Source organism: Petromyzon marinus (assembly GCF_048934315.1).
Source record: "Petromyzon marinus isolate PM22_M1 ecotype Great Lakes invasive population chromosome 76 unlocalized genomic scaffold, UKy_Petmar_22M1.pri1.0 chr76_unloc.2, whole genome shotgun sequence".
NCBI classification, from domain to species: Eukaryota; Metazoa; Chordata; class Hyperoartia; order Petromyzontiformes; family Petromyzontidae; genus Petromyzon; species Petromyzon marinus.
In genome coordinates this window covers 1,090,762-1,113,561 of record NW_027422619.1, presented here as the reverse complement: position 1 = coordinate 1,113,561, position 22,800 = coordinate 1,090,762, and the positions used below count along the sequence as shown (strand labels likewise).

Here is a 22,800-nt window from a genome sequence, read left to right as displayed (position 1 = left end):
GAAACCCAGGGCTCGAACCCAGGCCCTTAGTGGTAGTGGCTCATTGTGCCGCGGTCCCACCTCCGACGAAGCACGGCTGCCTACACGCGGTGTCGTGAAACAAGTCTGACGCTCGCACGCAGGCACGCAGGCGCAACGTCAACCTTCAAATCTTTTAATTCGCCCACGGATACGGCAATAAATAACAAAAATCGGCACACACCCGTTAAGTGCAAAATACCGAGAGACAAAAAATTCCCCCGTGCACACGAGGAGGAGGGGCGGGGGGGGGTTGTGGCCAGCACCACGCCCGGCCGCCTTTGTCTCTCCAGTGGCGACGTTAAGTAGAGACACCGCTGCAGCGGGTACTCATTTGAGGCCGAGTGGACCCACGGGGAGGGCATCGCGACCGGTTCAGATGCATCGAGAACCGCTGGGTGGTGGTTACGGTGGTGGTGGTGGTGGCGGCCGTGGGCGGGAATCTGACCCGGGATCGCCGGGTTTCGTAGCGCCAACCCGCTGCACCACCGCCTCCGGTTACCACCGCGACCACCACCACCACCACCACCGTAACCACCACCACCACCGTAACCACCACCACCACCGTAACCACCACCACCACCACCGTAACCACCACCACCACCGTAACCACCACCACCACCGTAACCACCACCACCACCGTAACCACCACCACCACCACCGTAACCACCACCACCACCACCGTAACCACCACCACCACCACCGTAACCACCACCACCACCACCACCACCGTAACCACCACCACCACCGTAACCACCACCACCACCGTAACCACCACCACCACCACCGTAACCACCACCACCACCGTAACCACCACCACCACCGTAACCACCACCACCACCGTAACCACCACCACCACCACCGTAACCACCACCACCACCACCGTAACCACCACCACCACCACCGTAACCACCACCACCACCACCACCACCGTAACCACCACCACCACCGTAACCACCACCACCACCGTAACCACCACCACCACCACCGTAACCACCACCACCACCGTAACCACCACCACCACCGTAACCACCACCACCACCGTAACCACCACCACCACCACCGTAACCACCACCACCACCACCGTAACCACCACCACCACCACCGTAACCACCACCACCACCACCACCACCGTAACCACCACCACCACCGTAACCACCACCACCACCGTAACCACCACCACCACCGTAACCACCACCACCACCACCACCACCACCACCACCGTAACCACCAAAGACAAAGAGCCCCCATGTAGCCTGCAACAGGCCGACGGGGCAAGTGCTGTTAGCGAGCGGCGCCTACGAAGGCTGCCGGCACTGTTGGCACACACGGGGGTGGGGTGGGCGGCCAGCACCACCACGCCCGGCCGCCTTTGTCTCCCCCAGTGGCGACGTTCACTACTCGCACCGCTACACCACAGTCACCGTCACCACTACACCACAGTCACCGTCACTACCACCACAGTCGCCGTCACCACCACCACAGTCGCCGTTACCACCACCACAGTCACCGTCACCACCACCACAGTCACCGTCACCGTCACCACAGTCACCGTCACAGTCACCGTCATCGTCACCGTCACCGTTAGCTTCCTCGGCCCCTCAATTAACAGCGCCAAACTTGCGGGCGACTCTGGCGGCCAACCTCTTCATGGCTCCCGCGTGCTTCACCTCCTCCTCCACCTCCTCCTGCTCCACCTCGTCCACCTCGTCCACCTCCTCTCCCGGCGGCGACGACGACGGCGGTGGCCCACCGGCACCGCCGTAGCCGGCCGGGCCCGCGCGGTTGTGGTCTTCCCCGGGGTCGCGGCCCAGCAGGTAGAACTCGCGAGCGAGGGGCCTCGAGAAGTCCGCCCTGAAGGAGCGGGGGTCGAAGGGCACCCAGGCGGAGTAGCGGTAGCGGCGGGTGCGTGCCGAGTAGCCCATCACACGGATGTCCGCCAGAGAGGGGAGGTCCGAGTTGGGGCCCGGGTGCAGGCCCGGGCGGGGGTACTGGCTGTAGGCGACCTCCTCATCATCCTCCTCATCATCATCATCCTCATCATCATCCTCGTCGTCGTCATCCTGGGGGTGGGTGGGTAGGAAAGGTCGACACACACACACACACACACCGCAAAGATAAAGATCCCCCGTGTAGCGTTAACGGGCTCTAGGGGCAAGTGCTGTTAGCGAGCAGCACCTGTGAAGGCCGGATGGGTACACGAGGGGGTGGGTGGCCAGCACCACGCCCGGCCGCCTTTGTCTCCCCAGTGGCGATGTTTACTGCACACCGCTACACCAGGTACTCATTTGAGGCCGAGTCGACCTAGGGGAGGCCCGGGACCGGTTCAGATAATAGTCGCCGGTGGTGTTGGCCGCGAGGGGGGGAATCGAACCCGGGTCGCCAGGTTCGTAGTGCAGCGTAGTGCTGACCGCTACACTACCGCTCCCCACACACACACACACACACTCAGACACACACCCACACACATCCACCCACACACCCACACACATCCACCCACACACACACACACATCCACCCACACACACACACACATCCACCCACACACACACACACATCCACCCACACACACACACACATCCACCCACACACACACACACATCCACCCACACACACACACACATCCACCCACACACACACACACATCCACCCACACACACACACACATCCACCCACACACACACACACATCCACCCACACACACACACACATCCACCCACACACACACACACATCCACCCACACACACACACACATCCACCCACACACACACACACATCCACCCACACACACACATCCACCCACACACACACACACATCCACCCACACACACACACACATCCACCCACACACACACACACATCCACCCACACACACACACACATCCACCCACACACACACACACATCCACCCACACACACACACACATCCACCCACACACACACACACATCCACCCACACACACACACACATCCACCCACACACACACACACATCCACCCACACACACACATCCACCCACACACACACACATCCACCCACACACACACACATCCACCCACCCACACCCACCCACACACACACACATCCACCCACACACACACACATCCACCCACACCCACACACATCCACCCACACACACACACATCCACCCACACACACACACATCCACCCACACACACACACATCCACCCACACACACACATCCACCCACACACACACACACACATCCACCCACACACACACACACACACATCCACCCACACACACACACATCCACCCACCCACACATCCACCCACCCACACACACATCCACCCACCCACACACACATCCACCCACCCACACACACATCCACCCACCCACACACACACCCACCCACACACACACACCCACCCACACACACACACCCACCCACACACACACACCCCCACCCACACACACACACCCCCACCCACACACACACCCCCACCCACACACACACCCCCACCCACACACACACACACCCACACACACACACACACACCCACACACACACCCACCCACACACACACACATCCACCCACACACACACACATCCACCCACACACACACACATCCACCCACACACCAACCCACACCCACCAACCCACACACACATCCACCCACCCACACACACATCCACCCACCCACCAACACATCCACCCACCCACCCACACATCCACCCACCCACCAACACATCCACCCACCCACCAACACACACATCCACCCACCCACCAACACACACATCCACCCACCCACCAACACACACATCCACCCACCCACCAACACACACATCCACACACACACATCCACACATCCACCCACCCACACATCCACCCACCCACACACCCACACACCCACACACCCACACACCCACACACCCACACACCCACACACCCACACACCCACACACCCACACACCCACACACCCACACACCCACACACCCACCCACCCACACCCACACACCCACCCACACACACCCACACCCACCCACCCACCCACCCACACCCACACCCACCCACACACACCCACCCACACCCACACACACATCCACCCCCACCCACCCGCACCGGCGTGGTGTCCGAGGTGTTGAGGAGGATGAAGGCTGCGCGACTTCGCCCCTCCGTGCACAGCTCCACGCCGAACGACGGCGCCGGGCACGCCGGCAACGGCGGCAGCAGCAGCAGCTCCACCAGCGTGGGGAACACGTCCACCAGCTCCACCGGGTCGGCACACACGCGCCCTGCCCTCGGCGCCAGCAGCACCGGCGGCAACATCGGCAGCATGAACATCGGTGGCACCAATAGCGTCATCTAAATCGGTAGCTGCTGCGGCAGCAGCGGCAGCAGCATCATAAGTGGCAGCAGCAGCAGCAGCAGCAGCGCCAGCATCAGCATCGTCGTCGTTGATAGCATCATCATCAGCATCATTGATAGCATCATCGTCGTTGATAGCATCATCATCAGCAGCGCCAGCATCATCAGCAGCAGCGCCAGCATCATCATCATCGTCGTTGATAGCATCATCAGCAGCAGCGCTGATAGCATCATCATCATCAGCAGCGCCGATAGCATCATCATAATCATCGTTGATAGCATCATCATCGTCGATAGCATCATCATCAGCATCATCATCAGTAGCTTCAGGTTGCACCGTGGGCTTCGAACCACTGGAACCCCCCCACACGGACGTTGAAAGACGCAAGCGAGGACGAGGAGGACGAGGAGGACGTGGACGAGGACGTGGAGGAGGAGGAGGCGGAGGAGGTGGAGGAGGTGGAGGACGTGGAGGAGGTGGAGGAGGAAGAGGAGGAGGATGTGGAGGAGGTGGAGGAGGACGAGGAGGACGAGGAGGAGGACGAGGAGGAGTAGGACGACGAGGAGGAGGATGAGGACGAGGACGAGGAGGACGATGACGAGGAGGACGATGACGAGGAGGACGAGGAGGACGTGGAGTAGGAGGAGGACAGAGGAGGAGGATGAGGAGGAGGATGAGGACGAGGAGTAGGAGGAGGATGAGGAGGAGGAGGAGGAGGAGGACTCGCCTGGTGCAGGGGGCTTCCCCGCAGGGCTCCGCAGGACGTCCACGAAGGGGAAGCGAGGGCCGGGGGGGGCCCCCCCCCGCCCGCCCCCCCCGCCGCCGGCCCCCCCAGCGGTGAGGCCCGGCACAGAGATGAGCAGCGGTACGCGCGTGGCCACCTCGAAGAGGCTGAACTTGGCCCACTCCCCGTGCTCCCCTAGAGACCAGCCTGGGGGCGCGGGGGGCACGGGGGGAGAGTCGGTGGGTGGTGGGGGGTAGAGTGCTAGAGGGACAGGGTGGTAGTCGGAGGGTGATAGAGTGGTAAGGCGGATGGGCGAGTGAGCGGATGGGCGAGTGAGCGGATGGGCGAGTGAGCGGATGGGCGAGTGAGCGGATGGGCGAGTGAGCGGATGGGCGAGTGAGTGGATGGGCGAGTGAGCGGGCGAGTGGATGGGCGAGTGAGTGGATGGGCGAGTGAGTGGATGGGCGAGTGAGCGGGCGAGTGGATGGGCGAGTGAGTGGATGGGCGAGTGAGCGGATGGGCGAGTGAGTGGATGGGTGAGTGAACGGATGGGCGAGTGAGCGGATGGGCGAGTGAGCGGATGGGCGAGTGAGCGGATGGGCGAGCGAGCGGATGGGCGAGTGAGCGGATGGGCGAGCGAGCGGATGAGCAAGTGAGCGGATGGGTGAGTGAGCGGATGGGCGAGTGAGCGGATGGGTGAGTGAACGGATGGGCGAGTGAGTGGATGGGTGAGTGAACGGATGGGGCGAGTGAGCGGATGGGCGAGTGAGTGGATGGGCGAGTGAGCGGATGGGCGAGTGAGCGGATGGGCGAGTGAGTGGATGGGCGAGTGAGCGGGCGAGTGGATGGGCGAGTGAGTGGATGGGCGAGTGAGTGGATGGGCGAGTGAGCGGGCGAGTGGATGGGCGAGTGAGTGGATGGGCGAGTGAGCGGATGGGCGAGTGAGTGGATGGGTGAGTGAACGGATGGGCGAGTGAGCGGATGGGCGAGTGAGCGGATGGGCGAGTGAGCGGATGGGCGAGTGAGCGGATGGGCGAGCGAGCGGATGAGCAAGTGAGCGGATGGGTGAGTGAGCGGATGGGCGAGTGAGCGGATGGGTGAGTGAACGGATGGGCGAGTGAGTGGATGGGTGAGTGAACGGATGGGCGAGTGAGCGGATGGGTGAGTGAACGGATGGGCGAGTGAACGGATGGGCGAGTGAGCTGATGGGTGAGTGAGTGGATGGGTGAGTGAACGGATGGGCGAGTGAGCGGATGGGTGAGTGAGCGGATGGGCGAGTGAGCGGATGGGTGAGTGAACGGATGGGCGAGTGAGCGGATGGGTGAGTGAGTCAACGGATGGGCGAGTGAGTGGATGGGTGAGTGAGCGGATGGGCGAGTGAGTGGATGGGCGAGTGAGCGGATGGGCGAGTGAGCGGATGGGCGAGTGAGCGGATGGGCGAGTGAACGGATGGGCGAGTGAGTGGATGGGCGAGTGAGCGGATGGGCGAGTGAGCGGATGGGCGAGTGAGCGGATGGGCAAGCGACTGGATGGGCGAGTGAGTGGATGGGCGAGTGAGTGGATGGGCGAGTGAGCGGATGGGCGAGCAACTGGATGGGTGAGCGAGTGGATGGGTGAGTGAGTGGATGGGCGAGTGAGTGGATGGGCGAGTGAGTGGATGGGCGAGTGAGTGGATGGGCGAGCGAGTGTATGGGTGAGCGAGTGGATGGGCGAGTGAGTGTATGGGCGAGTGAGTGGATGGGTGAGCGACTGGATGGGCGAGTGAGTGTATGGGCGAGTGAGTGGATGGGTGAGCGACTGGATGGGCGAGTGAGTGGATGGGCGAGTGAGCGGATGGGCGAGTGAGTGGATGGGTAAGTGAACGGATGGGCGAGTGAGCGGATGGGTGAGTGAGCGGATGGGCGAGTGAGCGGATGGGCGAGTGAGCGGATGGGCGAGTGAGCGGATGGGTGAGTGAGCGGATGGGCGAGTGAGCGGATGGGTGAGTGAACGGATGGGCGAGTGAGTGGATGGGTGAGTGAACGGATGGGCGAGTGAGCGGATGGGTGAGTGAACGGATGGGCGAGTGAACGGATGGGCGAGTGAGCTGATGGGTGAGTGAGTGGATGGGTGAGTGAACGGATGGGCGAGTGAGCGGATGGGTGAGTGAGCGGATGGGCGAGTGAGCGGATGGGTGAGTGAACGGATGGGCGAGTGAGCGGATGGGTGAGTGAGTGAACGGATGGGCGAGTGAGTGGATGGGTGAGTGAGCGGATGGGCGAGTGAGTGGATGGGCGAGTGAGCGGATGGGCGAGTGAGCGGATGGGCGAGTGAGCGGATGGGCGAGTGAGCGGATGGGCGAGTGAACGGATGGGCGAGAGAGTGGATGGGCGAGTGAGCGGATGGGCGAGTGAGCGGATGGGCCGAGTGAGCGGATGGGCAAGCGACTGGATGGGCGAGTGAGTGGATGGGCGAGTGAGTGGATGGGCGAGTGAGCGGATGGCCGAGCAACTGGATGGGTGAGCGAGTGGATGGGTGAGTGAGTGGATGGGCGAGTGAGTGGATGGGCGAGTGAGTGGATGGGCGAGTGAGTGGATGGGCGAGCGAGTGTATGGGTGAGCGAGTGGATGGGCGAGTGAGTGTATGGGCGAGTGAGTGGATGGGTGAGCGACTGGATGGGCGAGTGAGTGTATGGGCGAGTGAGTGGATGGGTGAGCGACTGGATGGGCGAGTGAGTGGATGGCGAGTGAGCGGATGGGCGAGCGAGTGGATGGGCGAGTGAGTGGATGGGTGAGCAACTGGATGGGCGAGTGAGTGTATGGGCGAGTGAGTGGATGGGTGAGCGACTGGATGGGCGAGCGAGTGTATGGGCGAGTGAGTGGATGGGTGAGCGAGTGGATGGGCGAGTGAGTGTATGGGCGAGTGAGTGGATGGGTGAGCAACTGGATGGGCGAGTGAGTGTATGGGCGAGTGAGTGGATGGGCAAGTGAGCGGATGGGCGAGTGAGTGGATGGGCGAGTGAGCTGATGGGCTAGCGAGTGGATGGGCGAGCGAGCGGATGGGCGAGCGAGCGGATGGGCAAGTGAGCCGATGGGCGAGTGAGCGGATGGGCGAGTGAGTGGATGGGCGAGCGAGTGTATGGGCGAGTGAACGGATGGGCGAGTGAGTGGATGGGCGAGCGAGTGTATGGCGAGTGATTGGATGGGTGAGCGACTGGATGGGCGAGTGAGTGTATGGGCGCGTGAGTGGATGGGCGAGTGAGTGTATGGGCGAGTGAGTGTATGGGCGAGTGAGTGGATGGGCGAGTGAGTGGATGGGCTAGCGAGTGTATGGGTGAGTGAGCGGGCACCGTGATCGGAGGTGAAGGCGATGGCGGTGCTGTCCGCGAGGCCAAGGGAGTCGAGGGCCGACAGCAGCAGCCCAACCTCGCGGTCCACGTAGGAGACGGCCGCCAGGTAGCTCCTGCGCACCTCCACCTGGACACAGCCAGCTACCCAGCTAGCTACCCACACAGCAGCCACCCCACACAGCACCTCACCCACCCACTCAGTCAGTCAGCCACTCACCTACTCACCCAGCCACTCACCCACCCAGCCACTCACCCACCCAGCCACTCACCCACCCAGCACCTCACCCACCCAGCACCTCACCCACCCAGCACCTCACCCACCCAGCACCTCACCCACCCAGCACCTCACCCACCCAGCACCTCACCCACCCAGCACCTCACCCACCCAGCACCTCACCCACCCAGCACCTCACCCACCCAGCACCTCACCCACCCAGCACCTCACCCACCCAGCACCTCACCCAGCACCTCACCCAGCACCTCACCCAGCACCTCACCCAGCACCTCACCCAGCACCTCACCCAGCACCTCACCCACCCAGCACCTCACCCACCCAGCCACTCACCCACCCAGCACCTCACCCAGCCAGCACCTCACCCAGCCAGCCAGCCAGCCACTCACCTACTCACCCAGCCACTCATCCACCCACCTACACACTCACCAACCCACTCACCCACTCACCCAGCCAGCACCTCACCCAGCCAGCACCTCACCCACCCAGCCAGCCACTCACCTACTCACCCACCAACCCACTCACCCAGCCAGCACCTCACCCTCCCAGCCAGCCACTCACCTACTCACCCAGCCACTCATCCAACCGCCCACCCACCTACACACTCACCAACCCACTCACCCAGCCAGCCAATCACCCACCCGGCACCTCACCCACCCGGCACCTCACCCAGCCACTCACCAACCCACCACCTCACCCAGCCACTCACCAACCCGGCACCTCACCAACCCGACACCTCACCCAGCCACTCACCAACCCGGCACCTCACCCAGCCACTCACCAACCCGGCACCTCACCAACCCGGCACCTCACCCAACCACTCACCAACCCCGGCACCTCACCAACCCGGCACCTCACCCAGCCACTCACCCACCCGGCACCTCACCCACCCGGCACCTCACCCACCCGGCACCTCACCCAGCCACTCACCAACCCGGCACCTCACCCACCCGGCACCTCACCCACCCACCCACCCACCTACTCACCCAGCCACTCATCCACCCGCCCACCCATCTACACACTCACCCACCAACCCACACACCCACCCACCCACCAACCCACCCAGCCACACAGCCAGCCACTTTACCTGAAAGGGCAGAGGCAGCGCCCCGTAGGGGAAGGAGACGTTGAGACGTGCCACGTCGTGACGTCTGCGCACATCCACCCAGGGGTTCCACGCCACGGAGGGCAGGCCCCGGGGGATGGCTCGGTCCGGAGCCAGCCCAACGGAGCCAGGCGGGTACAGGGACAGGAACTCCTGAGAGTGAGGGCGAGAGGGGGCCGGTGGGAGTGTGGGAGTGTGGGAGTGTGTGTGGGAGTGTGTGTGTGTGGGAGTGTGTGTGTGGGAGTGTGTGTGTGTGGGAGTGTGTGTGTGGGAGTGTGTGTGTGAAAGTGTGTGTGTGGGAGTGTGTGTGTGAAAGTGTGTGTGTGGGAGTGTGGGTGTGAAAGTGTGTGTGTGGGAGTGTGGGTGTGAAAGTGTGTGTGTGGGAGTGTGTGTGTGAGTGTGTGAGTGTGTGTGTGTGGGAGTGTGTGTGTGAGTGTGTGTGTGAGTGTGTGTGGGAGTGTGTGAGTGTGTGTGAGTGTGTGGAAGTGTGTGTGTGAGTGTGTGGAAGTGTGTGTGGGAGTGTGAGTGTGTGTGTGGGAGTGTGGGAGTGAAAGTGTGTGTGTGGGAGTGTGTGTGTGTGTGTGAGTGTGTGTGGGAGTGTGTGTGGGAGTGTGTGGGAGTGTGTGTGGGAGTGTGTGTGTGGGAGTGTGTGAGTGTGTGTGGGAGTGTGTGAGTGTGTGTACCGTTCCCGGCCTTCATAGGTGCTCGCTAACAGCACTTGCCCCTACAGTCTGTTAAGGCTATATGGGGATCTTTATCTTTGTTCTTTGTGTGTGTTGGGGAGCGGTAGTGTAGCGGTTAGCGCTATGCTGCGCTATGAACCTGGCGACCCAGGTTCGATTTCCCGCTCACGGCCAACACCAGTGACGATTATCTGAACCGGTCCCGGGCCTCCCCTAGGTCGACTCAGCCTCAAATGAGTACCTGGTGCGGTGTGTAAACATTGCCACTAGGGAGACAAAGGCGGTCGGGCGTGGTGCTGGCCACCCACCCCCTCGTGTACCGTTCCGGCCTTCATAGGTGCTCGCTAACAGCAATTGCCTCCACAGTCTGTTAAAGCTATATGGGGGATCTTTATCTTTGTTCTTTGTTGTGTGTGTGAGTGTGTGAGCGAGTGTGTGTGTGAGTGTGTGAACGAGTGAGTGTGTGAGCGAGTGTGTGAGCGAGTGAGTGTGGGAGTGTGTGAGCGAGTGAGTGTGTGAGTGTGGGAGTGTGTGTGGGAGTGTGTGTGTGCGTGGGAGTGTGTGTGGGAGTGTGTGTGTGTGGGAGTGTGTGTGTGCGTGGGAGTGTGTGTGGGAGTGTGTGTGTGCGTGGGAGTGTGTGTGGGAGTGTGTGGGAGTGTGTGTGGGAGTGTGTGGGAGTGTGTGTGGGAGTGTGTGTGTGCGTGTGTGGGAGTGTGTGTGTGCGTGGGAGTGTGTGTGTGCGTGGGAGTGTGTGTGTGCGTGGGTGAGTGTGTGTGTGAGTGTGTGTGTGTGTGAGTGTGTGTGTGGGAGTGTGTGTGTGTGTGTGAGTGAGTGTGTGTGTGTGAGTGTGTGTGTGGGAGTGTGTGTGTGAGTGTGTGTGCGAGTGTGTGTGCGAGTGTGTGTGCGAGTGTGTGTGTGAGTGTGTGTGTGAGTGTGTGTGTGGGAGTGTGTGTGTGGGAGTGTGTGTGTGTGAGTGTGTGAGTGAGTGTGGGAGTGTGTGAGTGAGTGTGGGAGTGTGTGTGGGAGTGAGTGTGGGAGTGTGTGTGGGAGTGTGTGCGGGAGTGTGGGAGTGAGTGTGGGAGTGTGTGAGTGTGGGAGTGTGTGTGTGTGAGTGTGTGAGTGAGTGTGGGGAGTGTGTGAGTGAGTGTGGGAGTGTGTGTGGGAGTGAGTGTGGGAGTGTGTGTGGGAGTGTGTGTGGGAGTGTGTGTGGGAGTGTGTGTGGGAGTGAGTGCGGGAGTGTGGGAGTGAGTGTGTGAGTGTGGGAGTGTGTGTGGGAGTGTGTGTGTGTGTGAGTGTGTGTGGGTGTGAGTGTGTGTGTGTGAGAGTGTGTGTGCGAGTGTGTGTGCGAGTGTGCGTGGGAGTGTGCGTGGGAGTGTGCGTGGGAGTGAGTGTGTGGGAGTGAGTGTGGGAGTGAGTGTGGGAGTGAGTGTGGGAGTGAGTGATTGTGCGAGTGTGTGAGTGAGTGAGTGTGTGAGTGAGTGAGTGTGTGAGTGTGGGAGTGAGTGAGTGTGGGAGTGTGTGAGTGAGTGTGGGAGTGAGTGAGTGTGGGAGTGTGAGTGAGTGTGGGGAGTGTGAGTGAGTGTGGGAGTGAGTGTGTGTGAGAGTGGGAGTGAGTGAGTGTGTTTGGGAGTGAGTGAGTGAGTGTGGGTGTGAGTGTGTGAGTATGTGAGTGAGAGTGTGTGTGAGTGGAAGTGTGTGCGAGTGTGTGTGGGAGTGAGTGAGTATGGGAGTGGGAGCGAGTGAGTATGAGCGAGTGAGTGAGCGAGTGAGGGTGTGAATCAGTGAGTGAGTGACCGACCGAGTGTGAGCGAGTGTGTGAGCGATTGACTGACCGAGTGTGAGTGAGTGAGCGAGCGGGAGGCGAGTCCCTTGGGGTACTTGAGGAGTAGGTGGGGCTTGTGGTATCCCACCTTGGGGTACTTGAGGGGTAGGTGGGGGCTTGTGGTATCCCACCTTGGGTACTTGAGGGGTAGGTGGGGCTTGTGGTATCCCACCTTGGGGTACTTGAGGGGTAGGTGGGGCCTGTGGTATCCCCACCTTGGGGTACTTGAGGGTTAGGTGGGCCTGTGGTATCCCACCTTGGGGTACTTGAGGGGTAGGTGCGGCTTGTGGTATCCCACCTTGGGGTACTTGAGGGGTAGGTGGGGCTTGTGGTATCCCACCTTGGGGTACTTGAGGGGCTTGTGGTATCCCACCTTGGGGTACTTGAGGGGTAGGTGGGCTTGTGGTATCCCACCTTGGGGTACTTGAGGGGCTTGTGGTATCCCACCTTGGGGTACTTGAGGGGTAGGTGGGGCTTGTGGTATCCCACCTTGGGGTACTTGAGGGGTACTTGAAGGGCTTGTGGTATCCCACCTTGGGGTACTTGAGGGGTAGGTGGGGCCTGTGGTATCCCACCTTGGGGTACTTGAGGGGTACTTGAGGGGCTTGTGGTATCCCACCTTAGGGTACTTGAGGGGTAGGTGGGGCTTGTGGTATCCCACCGTGGGGTACTTGAGGGGTAGGTGGGGCTTGTGGTATCCCACCTTGGGGTACTTGAGGGGTAGGTGGGGCTTGTGGTATCCCACATTGGGGTACTTGAGGGGTAGGTGGGGCCTGTGGTATCCCACCTTGGGGTACTTGAGGGGTAGCTGGGGCTTGTGGTATCCCACCTTGGGGTACTTGAGGGGTACTTGAGGGGCTTGTGGTATCCCACCTTGGGGTACTTGAGGGGTAGGTGGGGCTTGTGGTATCCCACCTTGGGGTACTTGAGGGGTAGGTGGGGCTTGTGGTATCCCACCTTGGGGTACTTGAGGGGTACGTGGGGGGCTTGTGGTATTCCACCTTGGGGTACTTGAGGGGTACGTGGGGGGCTTGTGGTATCCCACCTTGGGGTACTTGAGGGGTAGGTGGGGCTTGTGGTATCCCACCTTGGGGTACTTGAGGGGCTTGTGGTATCCCACCTTGGGGTACTTGAGGGGTAGGTGGGGCTTGTGGTATCCCACCTTGGGGTACTTGAGGGGTAGGTGGGGCCTGTGGTATCCCACCTTGGGGTACTTGAGGGGTAGGTGGGCTTGTGGTATCCCACCTTGGGGTACTTGAGGGGTAGGTGGGGCCTGTGGTATCCCACCTTGGGGTACTTGAGGGGTAGGTGGGGCTTGTGGTATCCCACCTTGGGGTACTTGAGGGGTACGTGGGGCTTGTGGTATCCCACCTTGGGGTACTTGAGGGGTATGTTGGGCCTGTGGTATCACACCTTGGGGTACTTGAGGGCTTGTGGTATCCCACCTTGGGGTACTTGAGGGGTAGGTGGGGCTTGTGGGTATCCCACCTTGGGGTACTTGAGGGGTACTTGAGGGGCTTGTGGTATCCCACCTTGGGGTACTTGAGGGGTAGGTGGGGCCTGTGGTATCCCACCTTGGGGTACTTGAGGGGTAGGTGGGGCCTGTGGTATCCCACCTTGGGGTACTTGAGGGGTAGGTGGGGCCTGTGGTATCCCACCTCGGGGTACTTGAGGGGTAGGTGGGGCCTGTGGTATCCCACCTTGGGGTACTTGAGGGGTAGGTGGGGCTTGTGGTATCCCACCTTTGGGTACTTGAGGGGTAGGTGGGGCTTGTGGTATCCCACCTTGGGGTACTTGAGGGGTAGGTGGGGCCTGTGGTATCCCACCTTGGGGTACTTGAGGGGTACTTGAGGGGTACTTGAGGGGTACTTGAGGGGCTTGTGGTATCCCACCTTGGGGTACTTGAGGGGTAGGTGGGGCTTGTGGTATCCCACCTTGGGGTACTTGAGGGGTAGGTGGGGCTTGTGGTATCCCACCTTGGGGTACTTGAGGGGTACGTGGGGCTTGTGGTATCCCACCTTGGGGTACTTGAGGGGTAGGTGGGGCTTGTGGTATCCCACCTTGGGGTACTTGAGGGGCTTGTGGTATCCCACCTTGGGGTACTTGAGGGGTAGGCGGGGCTTGTGGTATCCCACCTTGGGGTACTTGAGGGGCTTGTGGTATCCCACCTTGGGGTACTTGAGGGGTAGGTGGGGCTTGTGGTATCCCACCTTGGGGTACTTGAGGGGTACGTGGGGCTTGTGGTATCCCACCTTGGGGTACTTGAGGGGTACGTGGGGCTTGTGGTATCCCACCTTGGGGTACTTGAGGGGTAGGTGGGGCTTGTGGTATCCCACCTTGGGGTACTTGAGGGGTAGGTGGGGCTTGTGGTATCCCACCTTGGGGTACTTGAGGGGTAGGTGGGGCTTGTGGTATCCCACCTTGGGGTACTTGAGGGGCCTGTGGTATCCCACCTTGGGGTACTTGAGGGGTACTTGAGGGGCTTGTGGTATCCCACCTTGGGGTACTTGAGGGGTAGGTGGGGCTTGTGGTATCCTACCTCGGGGTACTTGAGGGGTACGTGGGGCTTGTGGTATCCCACCTTGGGGTACTTGAGGGTAGGTGCGGCTTGTGGTATCCCACCTTGGGGTACTTGAGGGGTAGGTGGGGCTTGTGGTATCCCACCTTGGGGTACTTGAGGGGCCTGTGGTATCCCACCTTGGGGTACTTGAGGGGTAGGTGGGGCTTGTGGTATCCCACCTTGGGGTACTTGAGGGGTACGTGGGGCTTGTGGTATCCCACCGCCAGCATGAACGGCTGAGCAGGCCGCGATGCGAACTTGGTCAGGAGGCGTGCGGCCTCAGCGGTGGTCTCCATGTCAGGCAGCGTGCCGCCGGGCATGGAGGCCACGTCCACGGGGCACACCAAATCAGCCTGCGGGGGGCCCCCCTCAGGGCCCACGCACACCTGGGGGGGGGGGGGGGCACGGGGGGGGCACGGGGGAGCGGGGGATGGGATGACTGGGAGCACGTCCACCGGCAAACCTCCACCCACCTACACCTCCTCCTCTCCCCCCACCACCTCCTCCTCTCCACCTCCACCTCCTTCCTCTCCACCCTCCACCTCCTCCTCTCCACCCTCCACCTCCTCGTCTCCCCCACCACCTCCTCCTCTCCCCCCACCACCTCCTCTCCCCCACCACCTCCTCTCCCCCCACCTCCTCCTCTCCCCCCACCACCTCCTCTCCCCCCACCACCTCCTCCTCACCCCACCACCTCCTCCTCACCCCCCACCACCTCCTCCTCTCCCCCCACCACCTCCTCTCCCCCCACCACCTCCTCTCCCCCCACCACCTCCTCTCCCCCCACCACCTCCTCTCCCCCCACCACCTCCTCTCCCCCCACCACCTCCTCTCCCCCCACCTCCTCCTCTCCCCCCACCACCTCCTCTCCCCCCACCACCTCCTCTCCCCCCACCACCTCCTCCTCACCCCCCACCACCTCCTCCTCTCCCCCCACCACCTCCTCTCCCCCCACCACCTCCTCTCCCCCCACCTCCTCTCTCCCCCCACCACCTCCTCTCCCCCCACCACCTCCTCCTCTCCCCCCACCTCACCCCCCACCTCTCCCCCCACCACCTCCTCTCCCCCCACCACGTGGCCCAGCTGCAGCAGCCAGCCATCACCTTGGCATCTTTGTACTGCTGGGTGGGAGGGTGGTAGGCGGGGATGGACCAGCTGTAGGGGAAGTCGTCCGTGAAGTTCGACACGATGCCTGGGTGGGGATGGGGCGGTGACCACAACAACAACAACACAACAACACAACAACACCGTCACGTCGTCGCCACGGTGACCACAACAACAACAACAACACCGTCATGTCGTCGCCACGGTGACCACAACAACAACAACAACACCGTCACGTCGTCGCCACGGTGACCACAACAACAACAACACTGTCACGTCGTCACCACGGTGACCACAACAACAACAACAACGTCACGTCGTCGCCACGGTGACAACAACTCCGTCACGTCGTCGCCACGGTGACGACGCCAACGTCGTCACCGTCGTCACGTTACCGTCACCGCCACGGGGGGGAGGGGGGGGGTACTGGGGCAGGGTGCTGGGGAGGGGCGAGGGAGGGAGGGGTGAGGCAGTGGGCAGGGTGAGGGAGGAGTTGAGGGAGGGAGGGAGGGGTGAGTGGTGGTGGTGGTGGTGGGAGGAGTTGAGGGAGGGAGGGGTGAGTGGTGGTGGTGGTGGTGGGAGGAGTTGAGGGAGGGGGGGAGTGGTGGTGGTGGTGGTGGGAGGAGTTGAGGGAGGGAGGGGTGAGTGGTGGTGGTGGTGGTGGGAGGAGTTGAGGGAGGGAGGGGTGAGTGGTGGTGGTGGTAGGAGTTGAGGGAGGGAGGGAGGGGTGAGTGGTGGTGGTGGTGGGAGGAGTTGAGGGAGGGAGGAGTGGTGGTGGTGGTGGGAGGAGTGGGGAGGAGTTGAGGGAGGAGGGAGGGAGGGTGGTGGTGGTGGTGGTGGTGGGAGGAGTTGAGGGAGGGAGGGAGGGGTGGGAGTGGTGGTGGTGGGGGGAGGAGTTGTGGGGAGGGAGGAGTGGTGGTGGTGGTGAGGAGTTGAGGAGGGAGGGAGAGGGGTGGTGGTGGTGGTGGGGGAGAGTGGGAGGGGTTGAGGGAGGGGAGGGGGGGGAGGGGCCAGGGAGGGGTGAAGGTAGCAGGGGAGGGGGAGCGGGGGGAGGGGGGGGGAGGGAGGGGGGTAGGAGGGGGCGGGGGAGCGGGGTAGTGGGGGGTGGGGGGGGTAGCGGGGGGGGTAGGGGGGGTGGGGGTCGTGGGGTGGGGTAGGCGGGGGTGGTGGGGGTAGCGGGGGGTGGGGTAGCGTGGGGGGTGGGGTAGTGGGGGGGGTGGGGGGTGGGGCGGGGGCGGGGGGGGGAGGGGGTAACGGGCGGGGGGGGTAGCGCGGGGTGGGAGTAGGGGAGGGAGGTGGGGTAGCGGGGGGGGGTAGCGGCGGGGGGGGGGTGGGGGTAGCGGGGGGTGGGGGTAGGGGGGCGTCCGTCCGTGCCCCCTGACCTGGGTGGAACACCTTGCCGACGGAGGCGGTGAAGTATGTGTGTGTGCGCAGGTACTGCGGCAGGGTGCTGAAGTTGCCGGCGCTCCGGCGCCAGTAGGAGCCGAAGTCGTAGAGGCGCGTCGTGTCGGGGCGCCGGCTGGTCAGCATGGACGTGCGGCTCGGCCCACACACCGCTTGCTGTGGGGCGAGGGGAGGGAGGGAGTGAAAATCAGAATCCGAATTTGTACTGGGAGGAGGAATCCCACAAGTTCTTAGTCACGGATGTCCGGTGGGGCGAGCGCGCTGGCTTGGCACGGATGTGGCCAGTGGGAAAAAACTCCCCACCCGTACCGTGCCAGGATCTAGCGCTAGCTTGGCACGGATGTGGCAATGGGGAAAAAAAAAAACTCCCCACCAATACCGTGCCAGGACCTCGGGCTACCTTGGCACGGATGTGGCAGTGGGAAAAAAAACTCCCACTCGTACCGTGCCAATGACCTCGCGCTAGCTTGGCACGGATGTGGCAGTGGAAAAAAACTCCCCACCAGTACCGTGCCAGGACCTTGCACCTTGGCACGGATGTGGCCAGTGGAAAAACACTCCCCACCCATACTGTGCCAGGACCTAGCGCTGGCTTGGCATGGATGTGGCAGTGGGGAAAAACTCCCTACCAGTACCGTGCCAGGACCTAGCGCTAGCTTGGCACGGATGTGGCAGTGGGAAAAAAACTCCCCACCCGTACCGTGCCAGGATCTAGCGTTAGCTTGGCACGGATGGATGTGGCAGTGGAAAAACCCCTTCACCCGTACCGTGCCAAGACCTCGGGCTACCTTGGCACGGATGTGGCAGTGGGAAAAAACTCCCCACCAGTACCGTGCCAGGACCTTGCGCTGGCTTGGCACTGATGTGGCAGTGGAAAAACACTCCCCGCCCATACCGTGCCAGGACCTCTCGCTGCCTTGGCGCGGATGTGGAGGTGGGAAAAAACTCCCCACCAGTACCGTGCCAGGATCTAGCGCTAGCTTGGCACGGATGTGGCAGTGGGAAAAAAACTCCCCCACCCGTTCCCGTGCCAGGACCTCTCGCTACCTTGCCACGGATGTGGCCAGTGGAAAAAAACTCCCCACCAATACCGTGCCTGGACCTCGGGCTAGCTTGGCACGGATGTGGCAGTGGGAAAAAAACTCCCCACCCGTACCGTGCCAGGACCTAGCGCTACCTTGCCACGGATGTGGCAGTGGGAAAAAACTCCCCACCCGTACCGTGCCAGGACCTCTCGCTGCTTTGCCACGGATGTGGCCAGTGGGTCAAAAAGAGTAAACTCCCCAGCCGTACCTGTGCCAGGATCTAGCGCTAGCTTGGCACGGATGTGGCAGTAGAAAAAACTCCCCACCCGTACCGTGCCAGGATCTAGCACTAGCTTGGCACGGATGTGGCAGTGGAAAAACACTCCCCACCCGTACCGTGCCAGGACCTCTCGCTGCCTTGCCACGGATGTGGCCAGTGGGTCAAAAAGAGAAACTCCCCACTCGTACCTGTGCCAGGATCTAGCGTTAGCTTGGCACGGATGTGGTAGTGGAACAAAAACTCCCCACTCGTACCGTTCCAGGATCTAGCGCTAGCTTGGCACGGATGTGGCAGTGGAAAAACACTCCCCACCCGTACCGTGCCAGGACCTCGCGCTGCCTTGCCACGGATGTGGCCAGTGGGTAAAAATAAACTCCCCACCAGTACCGTGCCAGGACCTCGGGCTACCTTGGCACGGATGTGGCAGTGGAAAAACACTCCCCACCCGTACCGTGCCAGGACCTCGCGCTACCTTGCCACGGATGTGGCCAGTCGGTCAAAAATAAACTCCCCACCAGTACCCGTGCCAGGACCTCGGGCTACCTTGGCACGGATGTGGCAGTGGAAAAACACTCCCCACCCGTACTGTGCCAGGATCTAGCGCTGCCTTGCCACGGATGTGGCCAGCGGGTAAAAGAGAAACTCCCCAGCCGTACCTGTGCCAGGATCTAGCGTTAGCTTGGCACGGATGTGGCCAGTGGAAAAACACTCCCCACCCGTACCGTGCCAGGATCTAGCGCTAGCTTGCCACGGATGTGGCCAGTGGGTCAAAAAGAGTAAACTCCCCAGCCGTACCTGTGCCAGGATCTAGCGTTAGCTTGGCACGGATGTGGCAGTGGAACAAAAACTCCCCACTCGTACCGTGCCAGGACCCTCGCGCTACCTTGGCACGGATGTGGCAGTGGAAAAACACTCCCCACCCGTACCGTGCCAGGACCTCTCACTGCCTTGGCACGGATGTGGCCAGTGGGTCAAAAAGAGTAAACTCCCCAGCCGTACCTGTGCCAGCATCTAGCGCTAGCTTGGCACGGATGTGGCCAGTGGAACAAAAAGAGTAAACTCCCCAGCTGTACCTGTGCCAGGATCTAGCGCTGGCTTGGCACGGATGTGGCAGTGGGAAAAAGAGTAAACTCCCCCAGCCGTACCTGTGCCAGGACCTCGGGCTGCCTTGCCACGGATGTGGCCAGTGGGTCAAAAAGAGTAAACTCCCCAGCCGTACCTGTGCCAGGATCTAGCGTTAGCTTGGCACGGATGTGGCAGTGGAACAAAAAGAGTAAACTCCCCAGCCGTACCTGTGCCAGGATCTAGCGCTGGCTTGGCACGGATGTGGCAGTGGGAAAAAGAGTAAACTCCCCAGCCGTACCTGTGCGAAGGTGGCGTTGAAGAGCACGCTCCTGGAAGCCAGCTGGTCGATGTTGGGGGTCTTGACGACGGGGTCTCCGTAGCAACCCAGGGTGGTCCTCAGGTCGTCCACCACGATCAGGAGGAGGTTGAGACGCTCTGAGTCAGCCAGCCAGGCAGGGAGGGAGGGAGGCACGGGCACGTGGGGACGCGGCACTGCTGATGAGGAGGGGATGACGACGATGACGGTGGTGACGATGGTGACGATTATGCTGGTTACACTGATGCTCATGATGATGTTGACGGCGATGGCGTTGACGACGATGATGTTAATGATGATGGTGTTGACGATGATGGTGTTGACGATGACGTTAATGATGGTGTTGATGATGATGTTAATGATGGTGTTGATGATGTTAATGATGATGTTGATGATGTTAATGATGATGGTGTTGACGATGATGTTAATGATGATGGTGTTGACAATGATGTTAATGATGATGGTGTTGACGATGATGTTACTGATGATGGTGTTGACGATGATGGTGTTGACGATGACGTTAATGATGGTGTTGATGATGATGTTAATGATGGTGTTGATGATGTTAATGATGATGTTGATGATGTTAATGATGATGGTGTTGACGATGTTAATGATGATGGTGTTGACGATGATGTTAATGATGATGGTGTTGACAATGATGTTAATGATGATGGTGTTGACGATGATGTTACTGATGATGGTGTTGACGACGATGGTGTTAATGATGATGGTGTTGACGACGATGGTGTTAATGATGATGGTGTTGACGACGATGATGTTGTTGACGATGATGTTAATGATGATGGTGTTGACGATGATGTTAATGATGATGGTGTTGACGATGATGTTAATGATGATGGTGTTGACGATGATGATGTTAATGATGATGTTGTTGACGATGATGATGTTAATGATGATGGTGTTGACGATGATGTTAATGATGATGATGCTGCTGTTAATGATGATGCTGCTGATGTCACTGCTGATGATGATGCTGCTGTCACTGCTGCTGATGATGATGATGTTGTTACTGCTGATGATGCTGATGTTGTTACTGCTGCTGAAGATTATGCTGCTGCTGTTACTGCTGCTGCTGATGCTGCTGTTGTTACTGCTGATGATGATGCTTCTGCTGTTACTGCTAATGATGATGCTGCTGCTGCTGTTACTGCTGCTGATGATGATGCTGCTGTTGTTACTGCTGATGATGATGATGCTGCTGTTGTTACTGCTGATGATGCAGCTGTTGTTACTGCTGATGATGATGATGCTGCTGCTGTTACTGCTGATGACGATGATGCTGTTGTTAATGCTGATGATGATGTTGCTGTTGTTACTGCTGTTGTTACTGCTGCTGATGATGCTGCTGTCACTGCTGATGATGATGATGCTGTTGTTACTGCTGCTGATGATGCTGATGTTGTTACTGCTGCTGAAGATGATGATGCTGCTGTTGTTACTGCTGATGATGATGCTGCAGCTGTTGCTGCTGATGACGATGATTGTGCTGCTGTTGTTACTGCTGATGATGCTGCTGCTGTTACTGCTGATGATGCTGCTGTTGTTAGTGCTGATGCTGCTGCTGTTGTTACTGCTGATGCTGCTGCTGTTGTTACTGCTGATAATGATGCTGCTGTTGTTACTGCTGCTGTTGTTACTGCTGATGATGATGCTGCTGTTACTGCTGATGATGCTGCTGCTGTTGCTGCTGATGATGCTGCTGCTGATGATGCTGCTGTTGCTGCTGATGATGATGCTGCTGTTACTGCTGCTGATGATGCTGCTGCTGCTGATGATGCTGCTGTTGCTGCTGATGCTGTTACTGCTGATGATGCTGCTGCTGTTACTGCTGATGATGATGATGCTGCTGTTACTGCTGATGATGATGTTGCTGCTGATGATGCTGTTACTGCTGATGACGATGCTGATGATGCTGCTGCCGTTGTTGTTACTGCTGCTGCTGCTGATGATGATTTTTCCACACGCGGGAGAACACCGCGCCCCGCATCCCTCGCGGGCGCGGGCCGTGCCGAGCAAGGAAAAGCGTAAAAAGCCTTGGGCCTCGTAGGCCCTAACTCACTGTCACGAGGCTCCGCGGCGTCTCCGAGTGCCCGGCAGCCCAAATGAAGCCAAACGAGCGGCGCCACGAACAGCGCCGCTTTAGCGAAGCTCATCGTTGTTGTTGTTTTTTGTGTCGAAGAGTGTAAACAACTCTCTCTCTCGTGAAGAGGTGTGCGGACGATAGCGGCCTACCGCGAGGATGGACAGGGCCCGATGCTTCCGAGTTAATAATAATAAGAATTGTTATTATCAGTTGTCTTTATTGTTTTTTTTCTTATTCTCCTCGTCGTCGTTATCGCTCCGAGACGTAGAAGAAGATGATGATGATGAAGGAGGAGAGGGAGAAAGAACGAGGGAGTTGTCACAGCGTCGACGGAGAATTCCCCTCAGCAGCGCGTCGCCATTCTTCGCGGCTCCAATTTCAAAAATAAAATTTGCCGCCATTTTTAAACCAATCAGAGGGCGGAGTGGGGGGGGGTTGGGGGTGGGGTTTAGGGGGGATGGGGGGTGGGGGGTTGGGGCGGGGTTGGGGGTGGGGTTTGGGGGGATGGGGGGGTGGGGTTTGGGCGGGGTTGGGGCGGGGTTGGGGGTGGGGTTGGGGGGGTTGGGGGTGGGGTTTGGGGGGATGGGGGTGGGGTTTGGGGGGATGGGGGGCGGGGGTGGGAGGGTTGGGGGTGGGGTTTGTGGGGGATGGGGGGGGGTTGGGCAGTGTTGGGGGGTGGGGTTTGTGGGGGA

The 22,800-nt window shown here is 60.5% G+C and overlaps 3 protein-coding genes across 6 annotated transcripts; all 3 read right to left on the bottom strand.

Annotated features, from left to right (window-relative positions):
* Positions 1-138: 138 nt before the first annotated feature.
* On the bottom strand, positions 139-1,588 carry LOC142908207 (uncharacterized). The gene is made up of 3 exons (XM_076058547.1): positions 1,583-1,588; positions 542-1,316; positions 139-510 (listed from the first exon to the last, which is right to left on the bottom strand). The coding sequence occupies exons 1-3, from the start codon at positions 1,586-1,588 to the stop codon at positions 320-322; spliced, it is 972 nt and encodes a 323-aa protein (XP_075914662.1). The 3' UTR covers positions 139-319.
* LOC116937587 (iduronate 2-sulfatase) lies at positions 1,312-4,320 on the bottom strand. Of its 2 annotated transcripts, none has more exons than XM_076058539.1 (2): positions 4,101-4,320; positions 1,312-2,081 (listed from the first exon to the last, which is right to left on the bottom strand). In XM_076058539.1, exons 1-2 carry the CDS (start codon positions 4,311-4,313, stop codon positions 1,620-1,622), a joined length of 675 nt encoding a protein of 224 aa, XP_075914654.1. In that variant the 5' UTR covers positions 4,314-4,320; the 3' UTR covers positions 1,312-1,619. The 2 variants fall into 2 exon arrangements, with proteins under 2 accessions (XP_075914654.1, XP_075914655.1); XM_076058540.1 differs by having other exon boundaries at positions 4,107-4,320.
* Positions 4,252-22,518, bottom strand: LOC142905271 (iduronate 2-sulfatase-like). Of its 3 annotated transcripts, XM_076058536.1 has the most exons (12): positions 22,085-22,518; positions 19,984-20,120; positions 17,294-17,471; positions 15,911-15,999; positions 14,945-15,193; positions 14,745-14,828; positions 13,736-14,700; positions 13,577-13,618; positions 13,205-13,409; positions 9,725-9,895; positions 8,406-8,532; positions 4,252-5,284 (listed from the first exon to the last, which is right to left on the bottom strand). In XM_076058536.1, the coding sequence occupies exons 1-12, from the start codon at positions 22,176-22,178 to the stop codon at positions 4,350-4,352; spliced, it is 3,276 nt and encodes a 1,091-aa protein (XP_075914651.1). In that variant the 5' UTR covers positions 22,179-22,518; the 3' UTR covers positions 4,252-4,349. The 3 variants fall into 3 exon arrangements, with proteins under 3 accessions (XP_075914651.1, XP_075914653.1, XP_075914652.1); XM_076058537.1 differs by lacking the exons at positions 4,252-5,284; positions 8,406-8,532; positions 9,725-9,895 and adding exons at positions 12,464-12,587; positions 12,695-13,034 and having other exon boundaries at positions 13,121-13,409; positions 13,736-14,828; XM_076058538.1 differs by lacking the exons at positions 13,205-13,409; positions 13,577-13,618; positions 13,736-14,700; positions 14,745-14,828 and having other exon boundaries at positions 4,257-5,284; positions 14,987-15,193; positions 22,085-22,511.
* Between the last annotated feature and the right edge of the window lie 282 nt (positions 22,519-22,800).

What these genes read in the sequence shown, in the direction of transcription:
- LOC142908207 (XM_076058547.1), bottom strand. An exon ending in TGGTGGTGGTTACGGTGGTG is followed by an intron (nt 511 to 541) that starts GTGGTGGTGGTG and finishes TGGTAACCGGAG; the next exon opens with GCGGTGGTGCAGCGGGTTGG.
- LOC116937587 (XM_076058539.1), bottom strand. Translation starts at nt 4,313, where the DNA reads ATGTTGCCGCCGGTGCTGCTGGCGCCGAGGGCAGGGCGCGTGTGTGCC. An exon ending in CGGACACCACGCCGGTGCGG is followed by an intron (nt 2,082 to 4,100) that starts GTGGGTGGGGGT and finishes ACCCACCCCCAG; the next exon opens with GATGACGACGACGAGGATGA.
- LOC142905271 (XM_076058536.1), bottom strand. Translation starts at nt 22,178, where the DNA reads ATGAGCTTCGCTAAAGCGGCGCTGTTCGTGGCGCCGCTCGTTTGGCTT. An exon ending in TACCCCTCAAGTACCCCAAG is followed by an intron (nt 14,829 to 14,944) that starts GTGGGATACCAC and finishes AAGTACCCCAAG; the next exon opens with GTGGGATACCACAAGCCCCA. An exon ending in CGCTGCCTCTGCCCTTTCAG is followed by an intron (nt 8,533 to 9,724) that starts GTAAAGTGGCTG and finishes GGCTGTGTCCAG; the next exon opens with GTGGAGGTGCGCAGGAGCTA.